At 40.3% G+C, this 18,131-nt stretch overlaps 1 protein-coding gene across 1 annotated transcript in view; it reads left to right on the top strand.

The window, feature by feature from the left end:
* Positions 1-8,046: 8,046 nt before the first annotated feature.
* Positions 8,047-18,131, top strand: part of LOC124111659 (lysosomal alpha-glucosidase-like) — a 28,412-nt gene continuing 18,327 nt past the window's right edge. The window contains exons 1-8 of the mRNA XM_048388722.1: positions 8,047-8,387; positions 10,688-10,940; positions 11,980-12,125; positions 12,752-12,920; positions 13,643-13,739; positions 14,738-14,982; positions 15,693-15,824; positions 17,250-17,363. Of these exons, the coding sequence (XP_048244679.1) occupies positions 8,083-8,387; positions 10,688-10,940; positions 11,980-12,125; positions 12,752-12,920; positions 13,643-13,739; positions 14,738-14,982; positions 15,693-15,824; positions 17,250-17,363 (1,461 nt within the window). The 5' untranslated portion in view covers positions 8,047-8,082. The remainder of the gene's footprint in view (positions 8,388-10,687; positions 10,941-11,979; positions 12,126-12,751; positions 12,921-13,642; positions 13,740-14,737; positions 14,983-15,692; positions 15,825-17,249; positions 17,364-18,131) is intronic.

Here is an 18,131-nt window from a genome sequence, read left to right on the forward strand (position 1 = left end):
CCATTGCATCAGAAAAAGTCACACATGTATATTTTTGAAATTTTAACAAATTCTGGACGTCACCTTCAACACAGGCTGCCTTTTCAGATCCAGTCACCAGACACCTCATGCCTTGCTTGCAAGACTTGGAGGAACAGGGGCCTTCAGGGACCTGAAGACAGACAAATGTTGATTCACTGCATATTGCATTAGGGTCACATGATCAGGGTTTTTCAAGGAAGGGCATTATGTATTATGCTATCTCTCTAGACATGTACATAATTCACAGGTTATGACACATGCATTTATCTATGTGTGTAGATGTAATTTTATCAAGTTTCTGAATATGACGTAAAGAGCGACGTCGTTCATCTACACCAAATACCTTCAAATTATTCAAGCACCCCTGACGAAGTAAGAACAATTAGTGTACTCGTTTATAGAAATTCAAATTTCATGATACTCATTAAAAGAATGGCAGTCGATCCCTAAACACACAGACATATGAACGTGAAGCATGAGACCCTAGAGTTTCAGGAAAAGCACTTTTGTGTTGATGCACGTAAGGGTATATAAAGTCGCAATTATCCTGTTGTTTAGCAGCACATGCAACCATGGCCCGCCGGAGACTATCAGAAGCAATCTGCATGCAAATTATTAGCATGCATGACACAGATATGTCACACAGAGCCATTGGACCCCAACTTGGCTATTACCATAATGTCATCAACAGACTCGTAAGAAGACCACCACAGACACGTGAAGTAAAACGACCTTCCACGACCAGGGCCACCCCGAAAGACAACTGTAGAGGAAGTCAGGGCTCTAGTACAACTTGTGAGGCGACTGGCATCTGGCTATCAGAACTCTCTGAAACCGACTTAATCATTTGGTTTGAATTCCTGAAGGGTCATCAGATGTCCCTTGTGAACTGCTCATCACCGGAGACTTCGATTGACTTAGTGTATGTCACATGGCTGCATTGCATCGGGAGTGGCAGCAGTTACCTCTTGATCGTAGCAGGAGACTCACTGGAGGTATGAGGAGGAGGGTGGAATCGGTCATAACCGCACAGGAAGGTTACACTTGCTAATGATTTCAGGATTGTGATATCTCATCATGGAACTTCCCAGATCCATTGTTTTCGGGGTTATCAATTTTGCTCAATTACAGTTCTATACCAACTTTGTTATTACTGCAATTGAAGTATCAAATGTTTGCATCATTGTCATTCAATAGTCAGGAACATCATCTTACTTACGCAAGACATTTAATTCTCCAAAATAGCTCAGACTTGACACATATGGTATTTGTATTGTTAAGACATGGTCGCAAAACCAGGATATGCTTACTTCATTTCTAGTTGTATATAATGGTTTGATATTTCTTGACAAAGAAGGTTTGGGTATAGGATGTATTCATCATAACTTCAACGTTCACATTAGAGGACAAGTCAAATATCTGTCCCAGACATGTAGGTTGAGAGAGAGGATGCATTCATTTCGTCACTTCTTCAAAACACGTTCTTTACTGTGAAAGAGAAAAGAGTTTCTTTTCTTTCACAACATGCTTTGTCTCTCGGGAGATTCAGCATGTCTTTACCAATTTATTTTGAAATATGAGGCCAAATTGTCTAGAAAAACCCCATTGATGTCACATAAATCCTTGCAGAAATTACAAGTCATAATAGTTGTCTTGATAAATTCAAATACAACAGACAGCTCCAAAGAGTACATGTTATTTTGTGCTATATTCATTTACAGTTGAGATAATAATAGAACATGGACAGTCCCAAATGCCACGTTCCTAAAAGTTAAACAAAACCTAATGTTTTATAATCAATTATGTCAAAGAACCCAGCCTTCGATCAACGATTACAACAAATTACAGTGTGTACACTAACAACACACTACTTACATCTGAGTCAAGTTTAGTCAGAACGATGAATCCTTCGTCTGCGTTCTTTAAGCCCATGCTTGATAGGCGGCAGGTTAAAGTTTCAATGTTGTATTCAATACTCAGGCACAAACCATGCTCAGTACATTTGACTTGGCATAATGTGATACCGATGTTCTTGAAAGAAAGAAAGACACCTGCCGCTGTGTCTGTCGTCCGATTTTTGCAACTTGAAAATCTGATTGCCATGAAGGCTGTCAATGCAATGAAGAAGGTTCGAAAGCTGCTGTGAATCACCATTCTGTTATCCGAATACAGCTTAAATAAAGATCTAACCCGCGACTGCTTGTGCTAATGTTCCCAGAGAATCAAGTCAGAGACAGCTTACTTCTGGGTGTCCGGGACTAAAGTGAGATATACACGTGCCTATTTATATACTAATAAAATCAATAGTGCCTTGAGAGACCGATACTACTTGCTGGCATTCAGACTCAAACGTGTGTACGTCCCTTTTATTACACATACATGTTCCCAAAAGCAATCTTTATTGTCTGATAGACTAGGTTTTCAAACTAACAGGATTCCCCATATTAATGGTAATGTGCCGTATGTGGCCATTCGAATGTTGCAGGTAAAATGGCACCAGGGAACAAGACGGTTTACGAATGTCATGCTGTATTTTTAATCAATGAGTGTTTGGATCCAAATGTTCAGAAAGTAGTATACATGTGTCAAGTTATTTATATTTTCCAACAAACAAGATAGTTTAATATAGAAAAAACAGAACATCAGTGAATGGCAACCTTGCATTGAACTACACCACTAAGAAGGCTTCAGGTAAAATGGTGCTAAACAACACGGAGATTTACAAATGCAAATAGTGACTCTTTTGTATATAAAATGGTCTCCTGTGTCAGATCAGTAGACATATTTCCCATCATGTTTCCTCAGAATATCATCTGACTGAAGTCTTGTCAGAAAGAGAGTGAGTTCGCCGTAATGCTAAAATCAAAAGAGGATACAAACTTTAAAAAATTTGCATGATGTAACTTATCCAAAACATGTAACATAGAATAGCCAATCCATTTATGGTGCAGTATTGGTGGATAAGGTATATTTATGGTAGCTGAAAAAATAAACCCTTGTGCACTGTGTGTGTAGCATTTTAGAGCGATTGGTTAAATGTTGTTTTGCACCACAGTCAGCTTTTTCCCCGTTGTAGCGAAGCGATACAACCAATCAAATCCCGAGTGAAAAGGTCCTGTCAAGATATCAATCTAAAATGTTCTTGAAAAATATTGAACGTCAACGCCAGAGAATATCCAGTCTCAATAATCCGCCAAAACTGATTCCATGGGGCGTAAAAGGCAAAATAGTGGTGACAATGAAATATATATAATCGTTTACTGTAAATCAGTAATTATAACAGATGTTCACTAAAAGAGCAAGTTTGTCCTGGCCTACCGGTAGCAACGGCCATTCACACAATTTGCATAAAAAGGTAAATGTTTCTTGTTTGACACTGCACAGTACGCCTGCCATGCAAAGAGGAATGTTCAATATGTATGAATGTGTAGGATTTGTTGGATTTTAAACTCAAATCGCCTTTGCTTATCCTTGAAGTCAGTGAATGAGTAAGTTAGTGTCAGATCACGTCTTGTAAATTTTGGGTGTGTGGGGGTGGGTGGGGATGGTAACGCGAATAAGAAGATTATGGGACTGACAGTCCAGTTGTCCGATTTAAGCAAACAATAGGCAGATCCATGCGCAATTAGGGAAAGCAATTCTGCAAAACAAACACACTACGACACTGGATAACTCTTCGCGCTGTGTGTTATTGACAAAGCCATTTGTACAACTAATGTCGTCATGTACATGTAGTTCATCAAAGTCAGAATAATCAGTTTTTGCGTCTTTGTACAGAATATGTATTGGCCACACCTTGTTGAAATAGGTCTTGACTGTGTGAGAAATAGAGGCTATCACGCGTGTGTCGTTTGGGATGGATACTAGGCTGTATTAGTAATAAATATTGTATTTAGCTGGATCTGGCGACATATTTGGACCAGTTGTTTTAAATTCGGGAAAAGATCCCAATCCGCAGAGGTCTACAAGAACATAGTATGGACACTGATATCTCTGACTTCGATAAATTGCTGTTACATTTGGAAAAGACCTCTGCTTGTCCCCAGTAAGACGTTATTATTTTGCCAATTATCACAGTAACTTGTCTAGATCCCCGACTGTCAATTCTGACTGGAAGGACCATGCATGTTTATAATCCCTGAAAATAGAACCCACCTAACGGGGTGCATGTGCCTGTTTATCCTCAAATAACCACATCATATTTATCCGTTGGCCTTGTCTTACCAAGAAGCTTGCCCATTATACAATAAAATGCACTTACTTTTCTTGTAACTGATCCGTGATGGAGTGATTGAGAGATATACAATAATATACGGCCAATGTTATCATAGGAAGTCGCAAAGGCAACTATGAGATATGAATAAAGATAGCAAATATGTTATATTTGTTGATAACCATATTCTTTTGGAAATGTAAACAAAGGAACATTTCATTAGGTGAATGTTTCAAAATAATTCCCGGTTTATAATAGGTCTCCAACAAACTATGGTTGATGTAGGTGGCGATTTAACTGACCCAGACAATAGGGTGATCGATATGGTGAGCAACGATCCACGACGTCGGGGCACGAAGACCCGTAATCAACCAGGCCACCGTGTCTGACCACCCGATTCATTCAGTCGTATCATACGACCAGCATCGGTTGCAGGGGACCTAATTCTAACCCGGAATCCACACGGGGAGCGGTAGCTGTTATAGTCTGAGTCTACAGGTTATACTGGATATATTTAGTGCTACTCTTTCAGAACTAACGAATCATTTCAGGTTGTCATAGTGTATTCCTTGCCATAAACTTAGAGGTGACCTGACTTGCAGCTCTGTTTTGTTTTGTGAATAAACTGTTCATGATTCTCCTTAGGGAAACCGCACAGTGTTGACATGGTTGTTCCGTAGTGTAACGCATTGTGATGACATAATTCTTCTTCAGGGTAAAGTATGGTGTTCACATGCTTCTTCTTCAGGGTAAAGTATGGTGTTGACATGGTTCTTTTTCAGGTAATGTATGGTGTTGACATGATTCCTCTTCTGGTTAAAGTGTGGTGTTGACATGGTTCTTCTTCAGGGTAAAGTATGCTGTTGACGTGGTTCTTCTTCGGGATAAATTATGGTGCTGACATGGTTCTTCAGGGTAAATTATGGTGTTGACATGATTCCTCTTCTGGTTAAAGTGTGGTGTTGACGTGGTTCTTCAGGGTAAAGTATGTTGTTGACGTGGTTCTTCAGGGTAAAGTATGGTGTTGACATGGTTCTTCAGCGTAAAGTATGGTGCTGACATGGTTCTTCTTCAGGGTAAATTATAGTGCTGACATATGTCTTCTTCTGGTTAAAGTATGGTGCCTACATGGGTCTTCTTTAGCGTAAAGTATGGTTTTGACATGGTTCTTCTCCAGGGTAAAGAATGGTGTTGACATGGTTCTTCTTCAGGGCAACACATGGTGTTGACATAAGAGTAAAGCATAGAATTGACCTATCTCTTCAGGGTAAATTATGGTGTTGACATGATTCCTCTTCTGTTTAAAGTATGGTGCTGACATATTTCTTCTTCTGGTTACAGTATGGTGCTGACATGGTTCTTCTTCAGCGTAAAGTATGGTGTTGACATGATTCTTCTTCAGGGTAAAGTATGGTGCTGACACGGTTCTTCTTCAGGGTAAATTATAGTGCTGACATATTTCTCCTTCTGGTTAAAGTATGGTGCTGACACGGTTCTTCTTCAGGGTAAATTATAGTGCTGACATATTTCTCCTTCTGGTTAAAGTATGGTGCTGACACGGTTCTTCTTCAGGGTAAATTATAGTGCTGACATATTTCTCCTTCTGGTTAAAGTATGGTGCTGACATGGTTCTTCTTCAGCGTAAAGTATGGTGCTGACACGGTTCTTCTTCAGGGTAAAATATGGTGCTGACACGGTTCTTCTTCAGGGTAAATTATGGTGCTGACATATTTCTTCTTCTGGTTAAAGTATGGTGCTTGACATGATTCGTCTTCAGCTTAAAGTATGGTGCTGACATGGTTCTTCTTCAGCGTAAAGTATGGTGTTGACATGGTTCATCTTCAGGGTAAAGTATGGTGCTTGACGTGCTTCCTCTTCAGGTTAAAGTATGTTCTTGACGTGCTTCTTCTTCAGCGTAAAGTATGGTGTTGACATGGTTCTTCTTCAGCGTAAAGTATGGTGTTGACATGGTTCTCCTTAGGGTAAAGTATGGTGTTGACGTGGATCTTCTTCAGCATAAAGTATGGTGTTGACACGGTTGTTTTTCGGGGTAAAATATGGTGCTGACACGGTTCTTCTTCAGGGTAAAGTATGGTGTTGACACGGTTCTTTTTCGGGGTAAAATATGGTGCTGACACGGTTCTTCTTTAGGGTAAATTATGGTGCTGACATATTTCTTCTTCTGGTTAAAGTATGGTGCTGACGTGCTTCTTCTTCAGCGTAAAGTATGGTGTTGACATGGTTCTTCTTCAGGGTAAAGTATGGTGTTGACATTGTTCTTCTTCAGGGTAAAGTATGGCGTTGACATGGTTCTTCTTCAGGGTAAAGTTTGGTGTTTACATGGTTCTTATTTAGGGTAAAGTATGGTGTTGACATGATTCTTCTTCAGGGTAAAGGTTTGTTGTTGACGTGCTCCTTCTTCATTGCATTGTGATGACATAAGTCTTCTTCAGGGTAAAGTATGGTGTTCACATGCTTCTTCTTCAGGGTAAAGTATGGTGTTGACATGGTTCTTCTTCAAGGTAAAGTATGTTCTTGAGATGGTGCTTCTTCAGGGTAAAGTTTGGTGTTCACATGGTTCTTCACTAGCGTAAGGCATAACGTTAACATGGTTCATCTTCAAGATAAGCAGCGTGTCGCCATGACTCTTCTTTAGGATAAAAATTGAATTTACAGGAATCATGTAGATTGCATCTTTGGTTATATGAACGCATATGGAGATGATTCACTCATTATATAGTTTGGAAAAATACACCACAAAAACAAAATACGTATATGTCCCACTTTTAATTTTAATGAACGTTGACACGACTGCTTTTAGCAGAAGATTATCATGCAGTTGTAATGAGTAGATTGTCATCTAAGTGATGCATTTACATGAAGAACACTGGTTATTGCTTTAAAGCAAGATTGGTCACTGTGTATACTCAACCACTTGAAATATAACACTAGCCATATCCACGTATACACATAACTTGCCAACCGATCAACACTGAAGTTATATAGGGTATCTGAACAGCAAGAGTTGTATAGATTTTGCTATGTCTGTCGCGTCATAGTAATAGACATTCTAGTCTGCAAATGACAACATACCTCTTGATAAACGTAGGCGTGTGTTCCAAACTGCCGAGAAGTGCCCCCTACAAGCGGTGCATATTTAACCTATTTGCAGCACACTTACATGTCATACATGTTCTGTTCTCAAGTTAAGGGGAACGTCTCAAAGATGCATGGCAAATGATATGCTATTTGGAGGACCCAAGCATTAATGTAATCTCTCGAAGATGCAGTCGGGTGGCATGGGTGGCCCAGTCGTAGCAATTTGATATGCAGAGTTTCGTCCCTTGGGCTCGCCAGAAACCTATGATCGTGGGTTCAAATCCCGGTTAGTCCCGATTATGTTTCTTGTTTTGTCAGCACTGTACCCGTGCTCGTGGGTATGATTAAAGTGGTAAACGTCTCATAATTATACCTGCATCACTTCAGGGTTTCATTCAACATGAAGCTAACTATGATATGACTGGAATAATGTTGAAAGTGGCGTTAAACCCAAATGACTCACTCAATCAAATATTTAAGTGGACAACGGACACAGATTCGTTTTAGCTTTGTATGTGTTTAAGAAATTGTTGGTAGTGTTACATTTTTTGATACAGACAGGCATGGACATTCGGTACAGAATACCTTTACCTATAGTAAAGTAATTTATATTATGAGAGCTAGCAGGTGTGCATTCCACAGTCCACTATCTTGTGTTATCTGGCATAGGTATATGTACACTGTAAAGTCACAATCTCAGTTAAGAGGTCGAGACTATTCTTGTACCTCATTTTTAGTTCATAGTTGAAATGACTCGACAACATGTCATAATACTACAAGTCACGTACTTAGTAGGATTACCAACATGGCTGCACGGGTTTGGTATCTATGGTAACATGACTGGAAATGTGGTTACCCAGCGAGATCAAGACCTATGCAGCACGGAGCCCCAGAGTCGAACGGACTGTCACCCAGAGCCCGGGGCGTCTCAGTCTAACTGTGAAGCCCGAGGGTGTTGCTGGAGACGCCCTCCTAACAACGACCCTGTGGTGCGATGGTGCTTTTACTCCTCAGGGGCTACGGGACCTCGGTGTCATCTCACAGGCGAACACAGGTACGTTGCCGGTCCTGTACACGTATATATACAGTGTATGAGTGTCGTCAGTGAAGACTTACAATGGATAAGGGGCATATCAATGTCCTGGTTGACTGCATCATCGTGCCGACGGCACGGGACGTTGGTCATACTGTAATTGTTTGTCCAACCCAGATTAAATTCTTCTCAGACATAGTTGGGATATTGGGACCCAATTTCTTCTCTAAATCCTACAGTAAGCATTGGCAGACAGACAGACAGACAGAAGTGTATTCAATATTTTAGGCCATATGACCTATAGTACAGTAGTGTTGTTTTTTTTGTATCAACATTGTACAGTCACGTGTAGGTAATAATAAGTTTACATAAAATATTAACGTCTAATTTCAAAAATCCTCTTCAGGAATATTGACAGAGATGATATTGTATTTGCATTGCAGGAGTTCAACAAATTTCTCATCAGTTGTTCATCTTTGTACATAGTTGAAATCATAGGGAGGTATCTATTTCTAAGAAACTGATAATATTTACAAATGAGAAGTACATGAAACTCATCCTCAACATAGCCTTCATTACAATAACGGCATAAACTACTTTCTTTATCTTGTGCATTTTTCTTTCTGAGATTGTTAACATTAAAATTATGTAATGATATACGTAATTTACACAAAGATCTTCTCAAAGTTCTATCCTGAAGTACAGCTACACATTTTATATTCGTATATAAAGATTTTATATTCGTATAATGGCATAAAAACCTTGAGGATGATATTTGACAGTGCCAAACTTGTGAAAATATATCAACTAATCTTTCCTTAAGCATGAAGATAAATAGTTTATCATTTCCATCATCTTGAGATATCCATGCAAGAGAAAAACCAGACATACAAAGAATATTTCTGATATCAGACACCCATAAACAATATTTACCCTTTTCATTCAAGGCTTTTAACATATTATAACAATGAAGAGGAAATCTATTTAAATTCATACGAAGAAGCTTTATCCAATATTTAACTGCCCATAGCTGGGATGAAACAAAAAGACTGGTACGACCAGTTTCTCCTAGAATGGCTTTGTTAGAGGCATATTTACCGACACGCATTGGCGGATGTTTGTAACGGGTTGATCTGCACCCAACAGTGACATATGGAACATCTAACAGCTGATTATAATGGACGAACTGTGAGGATATACGGAGACCATTCGTGGGCTATAACTGCCCTTTTAGAAATGTCCCAATTGGTGTTGAACCGTATGTATAGATGCTGAGGATGTCGATGTTACTAAAGCCTTAACTACACACGCGTGACATAATATCCTCATGAATACATGACACTTTTTTTATGGATAGCAACGTCTTTATCATCAGTACGTTTCAGAGCTACTTCCAGCACCTCCATCAGGTGAAGGCGTCGTAGAAAGGCAGGGTGGTTGTTGGTCCTGATGTTCTTCTGGACGATGATGTTGTACTGATTGATCTCAATTATAGCTCCATCTTGTTGTTGTCGAATGAAGTCTTGCATAGGCATTTAGAAGTTGGGAGAACATGAATACATGACACTTTATGGATAGCTAATTCTTTTATTTTAAGAACGACGCTTCAGAGTTATGTCTTGCTCCTTCATTACCTGTAGTGTGAGTGAGTGAGTATGGTTTTACGCCGGTTTTAGCAATATCACAGCGGGGGACACCAGAAATGGGCTTCACACATTGTACCCATGTCGGGAATCGAACCCGGGTCTTCGGCGTGACGAGCGAACGCTTTAACCACTAGGCTACCCGACCGCCCTCATTACCTGTAAGAAGTCACGTGCAAACATAGTGGCAACAAACCCTTTCCATAATCATAAGAATCCTCTGCTACAAGAAGAGTTCATTGAACGATTCCGATTATATCATTAGCATGCGTTCATTAATCACAAGGTATTCGCGAAATTAAACAAGTGAAACTAGGAATTGCATCGGACACCATTTTGGTCACTGGTGTATCAAGTTTGGAAATGTCCTCCACCTGTCTGTCACTTGTCTTAACTTAGCGAAATGAGACCAAAAACACGCCTCGTATGTAAGATCATTATGGATTGTAATCAACATGTGTTTCAAAGATTGTAATACTGACGGAAACAATATACAGTTATATCAGTTGTATTCAGTCGCTATGTGATTGTCTGGTTTTGTTTATGTGGATAAGTTATGTCATAAATATACCTTTAAGTACGAAAAGATGATTCGTTCAAATTTATGTTATCTTTCACATTTTTGTCTAGAGTTACAGTGTACAAATTATTAATATTTCTTTTTCTCATTTCTTTAAGGAGTGATTGTCACCCAGGAACAGGTGCAAGCGAAGCCGCCTGCCTGTCACGTGGTTGCTGCTGGCAAACCACTAGCGTGAAGGGCGCCCCCTATTGTTTCCATCCAACAGGGGAAGACTACTCTGTACAGAAAGTAATGAACAATGGCAAGTCTGTGCTGTTGTCAAGAAACCGACACACACACTGGCCCCATGACGTCATGGACTTACAAGCTGACGTGGTGGCGCAAACTGGTAGTAGACTCCAAATCAAGGTATTTTGTTGATGAAAGAACATACCCAAACAACTTTAACATGTAGTCTTATATTTGCCATTTGGAGTTTTGTTGACCTGGCGGTCTTGTCCACATGCCTGCAGTATGCTCGAATCTATGTTATTGCCTTATTATGTCAGCAGATTAGACGTGTTCAAATGTTCCAATAAAGCGGTAAATTTCAAGGACTGTGTCCACTTTTCATCAAATCTTGACACGTAATGAAATAACCAAACATGTTTTCCTCAATGCGACATTTAACCTTGTTATTCATCCTTCTAGACGATGGCAAAATGAACACAAATAAGCTCCTGGTCTCGCCAGTCAATACCTCAAGTTCTTAAAGCCACAATGAATTTAATATACTCCTCGTCAGAATTTATAATTCTACCTCTATGTCTTGAGCGATATAATAACAAATGGCGGCGCTTTTATGATGATGTTTCAGAATTATATTTTGGTATATCCGTTTTCATGACTTCTAATGGACATAGTCCAGAACTGTAAAGCCATGACATTAATGGACGGAAAATAATTGAAAAATGGAACTCTCCCTTGTTCACACTAATTAAGTGACCCGTATTTATGTAGACTTATATATATCACATACAAAACTCTCAATATAATTTATCGTACAGTGTCACGTCTTCCTTGATTGCACACGCGGACATTGGTACGTTTCCAACTGTTTCATTAGCATGTGTTTATGACCAAATAATATCAAATATCACTATCAAATGATGATGAAAACAGGTGTTCGCGAAAAGTTGAGCATTCCTAGTCCCACTAGTTGCATCCATCACAAACACGTGCAAGGGCATTTCAAGTGTTCAAACATGGGAACACGTGGGAAAATTCAAAATAGGGAATTGCATCGGTCCTTCACAAAATACAATTGCTTACTGCGTATATCGGCGTCTTTGTTCTTGACAGTCTTAAAATATGAATTAAATTCTAACTAAATCTTTCGTAGTTTAAACACAAATGACGGCAAAAGCGATTATTTATTCATCCTTCGCAAGCATATTTCATTCCACAGATATACGACCCCAACAACAAGCGCTATGAGGTTCCCCTACCACTCAACAAGGTATCCGGTTCTTCGCAACACACTGATTACACCTACAATATCGACCACAATCCCTTCGGCCTCACCGTCACCAGGAAGTCAACGAAGAGTGTTCTGTGAGTTATTGTGAAACCTCAGGCATCAATCTCTGTCAACATTAATACAAAACTATATTTTGTTGAAGGTTTAATGTCAACAATACGTCATCATCATCTTTTCACAATGTTTAGTTGAAGGTTTGAAGCCGGTCTCGCTCCTCTGATCTTCAATATTCTGTTGAAGGTTTGACGCTAGTAGAGTACCTCTGATCTTCAATATTTTGTTGAAGGTTTGATGCAAGTCTCGCTCCCCTCATTTTCTATATTCTGTTGAAGGTTTGACGCGAGTCTCGCTCCTCTGATCTTCAATGATCTGTTGAAGGTTTGACGCGAGTAGAGTACCTCTGATCTTCAATATTCTGTTGAAGGTTTGACGCTAGTCTCACTCCCCTCATTTTCAATATTCTGTTGAAGGTTTGACGCGAGTCTCGCTCCTCTGATCTTCAATGATCTGTTGAAGGTTTGACGCGAGAAGAGTACCTCTTATCTTCAATGATCTGTTGAAGGTTTGACGCGAGAAGAGTACCTCTGATCTTCAATATTCTGTTGAAGGTTTGACGCGAGTAGAGTACCTCTGATCTTCAATATTCTGTTGAAGGTTTGATGCGAGTCTTGCTCCCCTCATTTTCAATCTTCTGTTGAAGGTTTGATGCGAGTCTCGCTCCCCTGATCTTCTCCGACCAGATGCTACAGATCTCAGTCGGGTTGCCGACCACCAACTTGTACGGGATTGGAGAAAACAGGAAACCTTTCCGGATCCCACTGGAGCAGAGTCCTGGCTACTCCCTCTGGGCTCATGACATCATCCCTAAGGTGAGCGGGGTATATTTCTCCTATGTTTTGTGTGTGTGTGTGTGCGTGTGTGTGTGTGTGTGTGTATGTGTGTGTGTGTGTGTGTGTGTGTGTGTGTGTGTGTGTGTGTGTGTGTGTGTGTGTGTGTGTGTGTGTGTGTGTGTGTGTGTGTGTGTGTGTGTGTGTGTGTGTGTGTGTGTGTGTGTGTGTGTGTGTGTGTGTGTGTTTGTGCGTCTGTATTTGTGCGTGTGTGTGTCCTGGCTACTCCCTCTGGGCTCATGACATGATCCCTACACACAAACACACACACACACACACTCACGCACACACACACGCACAAGCACACGCACACGCAAACGCACACGCACACACACACACTGTATAAGTGCACTAATCTTGAAACCTAATTTCACCCGAGACCAGCCTATCCAAGGAATTTAAAAGTTGTAGTTACCCTTCGTTGTGTATTTACAAATTTCCAAAGTGTGTGTGTGTGTGTGTGTGTGTGTGTGTGTGTGTGTGTGTGTGTGTGTGTGTGTGTGTGTGTGTGTGTGTGTGTGTGTGTGTGTGTGTGTGTGTGTGTGTGTGTGACCCTAAAATCAACCACTAGTTTGCCTGAAATCATGCCCCTTGCCAAAAATAACCCACCCGGGACGGATAATCAGTAATTTCTCGTGGATTGATTTATAAAATATTAACAGCCATGTTGTCATAGTTCCTGTCTCATGGTTTCTGTCGCCTAGATCAACACCAATCTGTACGGAAGCCACCCGTTTGTGCTCGGAATAGAACCAAACGGGGACGCCTTTGGGATATTCCTCCTTAACAGCAACGCGCTGCGTAAGTAGTGACAATATGTTATACTGATGCATCTAGTGACAATATGTCCCTTGTTATACCGATAAATGTAGTGGCAATAAGTATAATGCTATGTGTTCAGCTGCCACGTACATGTATATTACCACTTGAAAGACAGTTTCTATAATTATACACTTTGTATATCATCATGTTGCAGATTCCAACCTATGCACACAATTACTGTCTGCCTGTCTGTCGTTTAATAGCGTACTCGGTAATTTTCTAGATATGGGACAGCGGCCGGTAAATAATCGAGTATGGACCTGACATTTCAGTGATTGATATCATGAGCACCGATTTACGCCGTCGGGGTACCAATTCAGCGAGCGTTTCCACCCTATCCATCTGTTATGATATTTCCTTTGCCCGGGGTGAATGTCGTTAATGTGATAGACCGTTATATTCGGGGCCTGTCACGTCAGCCTTTCACAAGTGGTGGTAAATATTGGCAACTGATTAGACCGTCGATGAAATGATGAGTGGGTGATTGAGTTAGCATTAAACGTCACATCGGCAATACTTTAGTCATATGGTGACGAGAAGTCATTCATTAAAAATTAATATATTTAGACTTAATATAAACCTGTCATCGAAAGACAGTACAATAACTAGAATATCACAGATTTCGTTTAAAACTACTTGAGAACATTTAAAAGAAGAAAGTATAGTCAAACACACAATATAAAAATGGGCTATATATTGTGAGTAACTAAAGGGAGATAGATGAAATGATGAAATGATGAAATGATGAAATGATGAAGCGATGAAACGTAATCAACCAAGTCGCCGAGTCTGGTCATTTTCCCTACTGTTATTAAGTTTGGCACATTTTGTTCGAACTTTTTTTAATAGCAATACAACTGCAAATGCTATAAGTTTTGATTATTTATGGTAATTGCGTGACATAGCACGGAGATAGTTGCCACAGTAACTGGAGAATAAAGCTTCAATGCCATATTCCCCTTATCGCATGCGTGCAGGTATAGACCTTCTTCCTACCAGTCCTGTGACAATTCGCTACCGAGCCCTTGGTGGAATACTGGACTTCTATGTTTTCACTGGTCCCACGCCGGATGACGTCATCGATCAATACTGGGCTCTGATTGGACAGCCACCACTTCCGCCTTACTGGTCGCTAGGTTACCACCTGAGTAGGTGGGATTATGGCGGATCAAGCGGGATGAACGCAACTCTACAGAGGATGAGGAACAAGAATATGCCATTTGTAGGTAACATTTACAAGATGTAGAATAGCATTAGTGAGTGAGTGAGTATGGATTTACGCCGCTTTTAGCAATATTCCAGCAATATCACGGCGGGGGACACCAGAAATGGGCTTCACATATTGTACCCATGTCGGGAAGCGAACCCGGTCTTCGGCGTGACGAGCGACCACTTTAACCACCAGAGTAACCCGACCGCCCCTAAAAGAGCATTAGAAGATTATTCTTAGTATCAAGAGGTTTTATTTGTTCTGTGATTCTTCGACGTTGACCAGCATTTCTCATGGACGTAAACGTGTCTCCAATGTGATCCTGATCTGTACTCATATTTCTCTTATGCATCTTTAACATAAGATATTTCCACTTATCGTCACGTACTTTACGTACGTCCTCTGTCTTCAAACGTGGTAAGTGGTAACGTCGATTATTTACAGATCGCCGTCACATAGCTAGAATTACTGCTGAGTGCGGCGTTAAACAACAAACAAACAAACAAACAAACAAAAGTGTTTGTGTGAGTTAGTGTTTGTGCAATTGATCAGGGGTCCAGACATTGACATCAACACACAAACAGCTCCCGAGGTTCATTTATCGATGATGACAGTCAGCAAGGTTAAAAGGGACAAACATTAAGTTCAAATAATCTACTATCATTCATCTCAGATATCTGCATTCATAAGGAACGAGTTTTAAATATTCATTTCTTCATAAGGACGCCATCTGGAACGACATCGACTACATGGTCAAGGAGATGGACTGGACCTACGACATCAAGATGTATGGTCAGCTGCCGGACATTGTCAAGGATGTCCACAGCCATGGGGAGAAATATGTTATAATATTGGTAAGTTCTTGAAAGGACTTATATGAGAAACGTCTATTTTTGAAAGGATATTATTGTAATGCGACGTAACAAAAGCCCAACACTAACAATGGAAGTTTCAGAACTACAGTAAAGTACGGTTATAACGAACTCAAAGGGACTACTAGTTTTAGTTCGTTATAACCGTAGTTCGTTATAAGTACATATACAGCATGACTACAGCAAGTAGTCGGGACCAAAAAGTAAGTTCGTTATATCCGTCAGTTCGTTATAAGCGTGTTCGTTATAACCGTAGTTTACTGTAACTACAAACTAACACTACAACGACATCCGTGACACCAGGTGTGGGTTTTGCATATTGGTTTCGTTTATAACACGACGGCCTGTAAACAATAACGTCTGAACCAGACAGACCGCTTGTTGATATCAGGCAGGGAACAACCAAATAAGTCACCAGTCCTGACAAGCAGCCTGTGCGACTAAATAGATCATGTTCAAATCATACATAAATTTTGATGTAATTGTTGTATTGTTTTAAAGATTGGTAGTGCAAAATTCATAACTAAGATTGTTAGTGGCCGTACCCTCGAGGGGGGTTGAAGTAACGTAAAATTATTGTCCCCCTAAGAGGGTATGTAAGTCCCATATCATTCAAAGTATTTTTCTGCATGCCAGGTTTTTAATCGTAGAATATTCGTCATTTTAGTTTGGCTTAATTTGTACACAGTCGCCAGTGACTGAAGGGATGATATAAATCCTGCCGGGGTCCATGCAGGAAGCAAAGGTACTGTAAGTCCCCATGGACCCCAGCATGGTGATCTACCTTCAGTTGCTGGTGATCTCTAGCCCATTTTTATATTGTGTTCTCTGATACTTATGACTTTTATATATTCTCAACTAGTTTTAAATATATTCTGTGATATTCTAGTTATTGTACTGTCCTTTGTTGACAGCTTTTTATATTATGTATTATTAATGTACTTCTCGTCACGATATGGCTGAAATATTGTCGATGTGACGTTAAATATTAACTCACTCACTCACTCACTCATGTTCAAATCCAATACATCGTATTGACACTGGTCCAGACTCTATCATTTACCAAAACGTCATATGACTGAAAAAGTGTTTTCAATGTAGAGCTGATTTAACGGCACTAAATTGAATTTAAAGCCATGACGCATTAAACACAAACTCTTTTGATAATAAGAAACGTGGTATGGTTTGAATCAATGTTGGAATTAGTTTGCCCATTAAACCCCAAATGGAAATGAAGCGATCCTCGCACCTGACAGCTCTGCGGATGTTGTAAGAATGGCCGACAAATAACCTGTCTGTAAGAACGATCTCAGACCCAGCCAAACCTCACATCCCCACCCCCACCCCCACCCCCACCCCCACCCCCACCCCAACATGGTGGGTGACTAACGGACACGTACATTCCAGGATCCCGGCATCAGCAATACCCAGCCTAGGGGTAAGTATGCCCCGTATGACGATGGCGTAACAGATGATATCTTCGTGAAGACTGCCGATGGATCTGCTCTTGTTGTGGGAGAGGTGGGTTGTCATTACATACTTTCAACTTGGTGATACGTAAGAAGGCGTTTACCACTTCAGTGAAACCCACGAGCACGGGTATAGTGTTAAAAAACCTAGAAACATAATCGGGGCGAACCGGGATTCGAACCCACAATCATAGGTTCCTGGCGTGCCCAAGGGACGCAACTCTGCGCAGCGAATCGCGGTGCCTGAGACGACTGGGCCTGCCGTGCCGCCCTGCACCATACGAAGTTCAAACAGACCTTACAAAGATTAAACCTCTCTTGAGACTCGTACCTTGCGATGTTTTAACGTAGTTTCCAATAAGTAATATCTTGCGAAGTCTATATGTACTTTGAGAATATTAAGAACTAACCCGTAACGGTTCGGCGAGCAATAGCCCACGCCATGAATATAACAAACACTTCTGGCATTATGTAGTAGTTTATGTTTCGTATTTTTTTTCCAAACACATATTTGTATAGATACAATTAAAATGATATTTGAACCAATGATCAGAACTCAATCCATACTTACATGTATATAACAACTGTAGGTCTCAACATTATGTTGAAATATGCAAGCGTAAGTGAACTCGCAATACAATCACAATAGTAGTACATATTTTTGTACGTGCACGTCTGAGGAACGAAGGGGTACACATTTAGTCATACGGCGATTGAAGCGGTCATGGTGAAACACCGAGATTACCTCGAAACTGCATATATCAACGAACATGTATGTAGAATAATCGTGCAGAATTTAAGATTTATCACTCAAAAATAA

The sequence above is a fragment of the Haliotis rufescens genome, unplaced genomic scaffold (assembly GCF_023055435.1).
Source record: "Haliotis rufescens isolate VD_foot unplaced genomic scaffold, xgHalRufe1.0.p SCAF_77, whole genome shotgun sequence".
Taxonomy (NCBI): Eukaryota; Metazoa; Mollusca; class Gastropoda; order Lepetellida; family Haliotidae; genus Haliotis; species Haliotis rufescens.